The sequence below is a fragment of the Cinclus cinclus genome, chromosome 10 (assembly GCF_963662255.1).
Source record: "Cinclus cinclus chromosome 10, bCinCin1.1, whole genome shotgun sequence".
In the NCBI taxonomy this organism is placed as follows: Eukaryota; Metazoa; Chordata; class Aves; order Passeriformes; family Cinclidae; genus Cinclus; species Cinclus cinclus.
In genome coordinates this window covers 638,121-644,037 of record NC_085055.1, presented here as the reverse complement: position 1 = coordinate 644,037, position 5,917 = coordinate 638,121, and the positions used below count along the sequence as shown (strand labels likewise).

The following is a 5,917-nucleotide window of genomic DNA, read 5'->3' as shown; positions in this document are numbered from 1 at the left end:
AATACCACAATGCAAGTGAAAGCCACAGCCCAATTCAGCTCCTCCAGGAATGACAGCAACTGCACCAGTGACAGCAGGATCACCCAAGTCATCTTCCCTTTGCTCTACACATTTCTGTTCCTGGTGGGGATCACTATGAATGGCCTGGCAATGTGGGTCTTCTTTAAAATATCCAGTAAATCCAATTTCATCATCTTCCTCAAGAACACTGTAATTTCTGACTTCCTCATGATCTTGACTTTTCCATTTAAAATCCTCAGTGATGCAAAGCTGGTGTCCTGGGTCCTGCGAGGGTTTGTGTGCCAGGTCACCCAGGTTGTGTTTTACTTCACCATGTACATCAGCATCCTGTTTCTTGGTCTGATCACGATTGATCGCTATCAGAAAGCCACATCACCATTCAGGACATCAACCCCACGGAGCCTTTTAGCTGCCAAGATCCTGTCCACAGCAATCTGGGTGTCAATGTTTGCTCTCTCGTTACCCAACATGATTTTAAATAACAAGAAGAAAACACCCAAGAGCGTAAGGAAGTGTGCTCTCCTGAAATCAGAGTTTGGCTTAGTCTGGCATGAAATTGTAAACTACATTTGTCAGCTCATCTTCTGGGTTAACTTAGCAGTCATAGTGGTGTGTTACATCCTCATCAGCAAGGAGCTGTACAAATCCTACAAAAGGACACGATGCACAGGAAAGACATCCAAAAAGACTGTCAATCTCAAGGTTTTCATCATAATTGCTGTGTTCTTTATTTGCTTTGTGCCATTCCACTTTACCAGAATCCCCTACACCTTGAGCCAAACGAGAGATGTGTTTGACTGCTCTGCCCAGAACACCCTGTTCTACCTGAAGGAGACCACGCTGTGGCTGACATCTCTCAATGCCTGCCTGGATCCATTCATATACTTTTTCCTTTGCAAATCATTTAGGAAATCCTTGCTGGACATGCTGTGCAAGCACAGAGCAGTGTCGGGACTTGGAGCACACACAAAGGAGCAGAACGAGGGGGATGACACTGATGAGACACCGCTCTAGACCTCAGCATTCCACACCCCTGCCTGGCCACACACCTTTACTGAGGGTGCCAGGAACACAAACCCCGGAGGAGCATCCAGAACCTCACTGACTTCTTTAGAAATAGTCCTGCAGATGAAGCACAAGCACCCTGGAACCACTGCCTGCAAAAACAGAAAGCTGAAATAACAGAGGAACCCTGAAATAACCCTCGCCCCCAACCTCCACCCTTGGCAAGACAGGAGCTCCCCTGACCCCAACCTCCACACCTGCCAGAGCTGCTGGGAAGAAGTCTGAACTTAAAGGTGGAACTGTGAGGAAAAACTTAAGACACAATCACGAAATGCTACAGATGATATAATGAACTATAAAGATTTTGCAGAAATAGCTAAACTTGGGCCAAAGTAAAGTCCATGATAACACAGGACCTGAGAAATGCAGATAAAATCCACAGTAGATGTGATTTTTCAACAGAGGGAGTTGTCACCTTGTATGCAACTGGCAGACAAACAGAAACCTAGGCCAGATGAAGAGGAAACATTTGGGCGGATTTTTGGTAACAGAGTAACACTTTGCTTATCTCATTGTATGCTTGCGGTTCCCAATCCATTGACCAATAATTAATAGTTGTATGTCAGAGGAAATTATTTCATAATCAGGCTTATTTTGAGATTAATTAAATCCCCAAATATTTTCCCTTGCTACATAAATAAATAAAATTGTATATTTTCACAGAGAACATTATGTTAGAAAACATACAAACACATCCACTGAGATCTTGGAGAAAGACAGGCTCATGGTAACTCCTTTACTGGTGGTCAAGGGCAGCTTTTTGCACTATCCAAAATGCTCAACCACTTCCCTTTTTGCACTTGGAAAACTTGAAAAAAAAAGAAAACAGGGAAGTGTTTTCAAGTAGATGACATTTTGAGGGATCACAGCCATTGCATGTTAAATAGACTGTGGGCTATTGGAATGAGCTGTGGTTCACTTATCAGCACTGCAAACAGCTCCAGTTGAGCAGTGTGTGTCCCCATCACACAGGAGCTCCTCCTGCCTAAGCCACCCTCCCAGGACGTGTCTCTGCCTGCCAGGGCTCTTCCCAAAACCCCCAGTTTGCACCCAAACCCAATTTCCTAAGGAGAAAGAAGGCAGCTTGCAACTCACTCACTGCCACACTCTGCCATGGGGTTTGTGCATCTCTGATCAGCTGCTGGATGAATTCACCTGCCACGAACTGCTTGGTGCTGCTCCAGCTGATACCATCGGGGACTGGCGTCCACCCCAGAGCACAGGACACCAGGATTTCCCTGGAAACCATGCCCAGCCCCCCTGAGAGCACTCCCCCACCAGCCCACAGGTCCCAGGCCAGGTCAGTTCCCATTAATGCCCAGGGAGGGAAGTGCCAAATGCCCCCCTCCCACCCAGTACTCATTCCACACATTTTTTGCACCTACACGTGGAGAGAGAGCGGCAATCATCCAGGAGCTGCTTTCCCTGACCAGGTGAGCTGCCCAGAGAGCAGGCACCCCTGGCCCCCAGAGCACCACCGTGGGGTGTGCAGAGGAACCTGCTCTCTGACAGCTGGGAACAGAACCCAGAGCTCAGCTTGGGAGAAAACACGGAAGGCACTGCCTGGGACATCAGTCCTGGGGCACTGCAGTGGACTGTGCCACCCTTTCCCGGTCACTATGGATGAACAGAAGGCAGGTTGGCCAGCCAAGGACAAGTCACACTGGTGACAGTGCTGAGGGTGACCTAATCCCAGCCATCCTCAAGGCTGTTTGCTCTCAGCAGCCATTTAACACTGACACCAGCACCTGCATTAACCACAATGTTCCAGGCACTGATGCACAAACTCCCTGCCACAGCTGCAGCCTGAGCAGCTCATGGAGCAATCCACACCTACCCTGGGAAATGGCCTGAACAGGAGCCCCTGCCCACATGGCAGCGAGCCCTGAGCCAGAGCTGTCACATCCAGGCAGCAAAAAACTTACACAAACAGCTCTGTTCACAGAGAAATGCACCCAGTTCCAGCGTTACACCCAACAAACAGCTCTGTTCACAGAGAAATGAACCCAATTCCAGTGTTACACCCAACAAACAACTCTGTTCACAGAGAAATGCACCCAATTCCAGTGTTACACCTAACAAACAAATCATCAATCCACAGTTTCCCATGCAGCAGAGCTCCTGCCAGGGCCAGAACGTGGCTGTAAGCAGCACAGTGCATCCCCTGGCTACATGTGCAAAAAAAACCCCAGGAATCCATTCTGGAAACCCAAAGCCCAGCTTTGTGTGTGAGTAACACCAGTGCAGGGAGAGAGGCAGCCCCTGAGCACCTTGGTGTCTTTGGAGCTGAGCACACACTGTAGGCTCTGAACAGACCCTTGTAATTCATTGGCAGTGCATGGTGCCATCCAGAATTCCATCCAGAACGTGGGATTCACACACAAACAACAACTGGGAGCTACACTGGAGCATTACCCTGGACTCTGTGTTTGCTCATCCTGCAGTCCAGGTGCAGCAGGTCTGTCCCACGCACACACAAACCCAGAAAAGTGCCTTGAGAGACAGGGCCAGGTTTCCTTTTCTAGTTTAGGAGAAGATGGGGTGCTTTCTCATGCAGGGCAAAGGGAAGAGACAAAAGCAATAGCAAATACGACTTAAGTCAGGCGATGCGTGAAAATGAGGAAGGAAACCACACACCAACAGCAAAAGTCTCATCTTTCTACACATTTCCCCACTCCTAACCCTTTGCTCGAGGCTCCTGCTGGCAGAGGAACAGCGGATGAGACAGGGACGGCACAGAGGCCCATTCTGCAGGTTTGTCCAGGTACTTGTCCTGTCAGAGTGTTGGGGGTGTGATAGGGTTTTGGGGGGGCTTTGGGGGGTGTGATGGGGCAGCTGGTGCTCAGGCCTGGGAGCCCCCTATGTGCATCTGACCTTGGAAATACTGTCTAAACCTGTGCTGAGAAAGGAAAACAGTAGGTGTTTGGAAAGAATTACCATAAATCACTTACCCAGAAGTGGCTGGCTTTAGGGCTCTAACATTTCTATTCAATGTTAAAATACCTTTCCATGGAAAGACCTACAGTGCTCCAGGCAGTCTGCTCTTATACTCTGCTATGGCATTGCCCTAGGCCTCCAAAATAAGTACGAACCTTTTTATAACTCTTCAGTGCATGTTAGCTTATAAACAATTTAAATTTCAGCAAATATTTAGATTTTCAATGAACCAGAAGAGAAATTGGCTGTTCTGTTTAACACACACTCAGCCTTTGTGTTTATTCCTGCAAACTTGTTGTCACTGTGAGGACCATGTAACACTACATACAGCTTGTGCGTTCTGTTCTCTCCCTCCTTTCCACCCAAGTCTGTTCCCAGTGATGGGAGACTCCGCAAACACGAGCACAGTTGGTAACACCAGTGGAGCCCCCTCCTCTGCAGCATGCCCCCGTGACACCACCATCACCCACCTGCTCTTCCCCGTGCTCTACACCCTCATCTTCCTCCTGGGACTCGTGCTCAACAGCCTGGCTTGCTGGGCTTTCTTCCACATCCCAAGCACATCAACTTTCATTGTCTACTTGAAAAATATCTTAGTTTCTGATTCTGTAATGACCCTGATGCTTCCTCTGAAGATCCTGACAGACTCTGGCCTGGCTCCTTGGCAGCTCAAAGCCTTTGTCTGTCGCTTCTCAGCCGTGATATTCTATGACACCATGTACATCAGCATAGTGCTACTGGGGCTCATTGCTTTCGACAGATTTCTCAAGATTGTGAGACCTTTTGGGAAGTTCTGGGTGCAAAATCTGACCTCAGCAAAGATCCTGGCAAGTCTCGTCTGGCTCTTCTTCCTTGTTCTCTCTCTGCCCAACATGATCCTGTCCAACAAGGCAGCGACGCCGCAGTCCGTGAGGAAGTGTGCCTCCCTGAAGAGCTACCTCGGGCTCAAATGGCACGAGGCTGTCAACTACATCTGTCAGTTCATCTTCTGGACTGTCCTCATCCTCATGTTGCTGTTTTATGTCATTATTGCCAAAAAGGTGTATGAGTCTTACATAAAAACACAGAAGAAATACAACAGAAGCGAAAAACGGATCAAGGGGAAAGTATTCATCATTTTCACCGTGTTCTTCTTATGCTTTGCCCCCTTCCACTTCAGCAGGGTGCCCTACACTCTGAGCCAAACCAGTGGCCACATGGGCTGCCACCTGCAGAACCAGCTCTTCGTGGCCAAGGAGAGCACGCTCTGGCTGGCAGCCACCAACGTCTGCATGGACCCCCTGATCTACCTGTTCCTGTGCAAGCCCTTTGTGGAGAAGGTGCTGTGCAGGAGGGTGAAGGCTCTGCAGAGAACAGTCCAGACCACCCCAAACACCGAGCTGGACACGCGGGTGTCTCCTACTGAGTCCTGATTCTGCAGCTGCACGTTCCACTCTGCATGTTCATAGAGAACTTGAAAAACAGTTTGGTTTACTTCTCCTGAAGAACAAAAAAGGGTGTTTGCCAAGTAATATTAATAGTCAATAAATGCAGCAAAATGGATTTTCTATGAACACTCACTGCACAGCCTTAATGGGTAAAAGCCTCTTGCTCGAGCTGTCTAGGACAATCCACTGGTTAATTCTATCTGCTTTAAACTAAAACAGCTCACTTGCTAACACCTGAGCAGCTTACTGGCCCCAGCTGCTCCCAAGGGCAATTCAGATGAATTTGGGAGTGAGCCCCAGAGCTGTTCACTGTGTTTGTCAGTAATTCCTGCCCTGAGTGTCAGCTTGGCTGCACATCCAGAGTAAGGAGGAGGAGGAACAGAGGGAAGGACACGGTCCCTTCCCATCCCTGCTCCATTCCTGCCTCCCACACTGTTTCACCACCCTTCCTCTCTGCTCCCAGCAGG

General features: G+C 48.8%; 2 protein-coding genes across 2 annotated transcripts; both read left to right on the top strand.

Moving 5' to 3' along the window:
* P2RY12 (purinergic receptor P2Y12) lies at window positions 1-1,035 on the top strand. Its single transcript, XM_062499320.1, has one exon. The coding sequence runs from the start codon at window positions 10-12 to the stop codon at window positions 1,033-1,035; it is 1,026 nt and encodes a 341-aa protein (XP_062355304.1). The 5' UTR covers window positions 1-9.
* Window positions 1,036-4,391: 3,356 nt separating this feature from the next.
* Window positions 4,392-5,435, top strand: P2RY13 (purinergic receptor P2Y13). The gene has a single exon (XM_062499316.1). The coding sequence runs from the start codon at window positions 4,404-4,406 to the stop codon at window positions 5,433-5,435; it is 1,032 nt and encodes a 343-aa protein (XP_062355300.1). The 5' UTR covers window positions 4,392-4,403.
* Window positions 5,436-5,917: the final 482 nt, after the last annotated feature.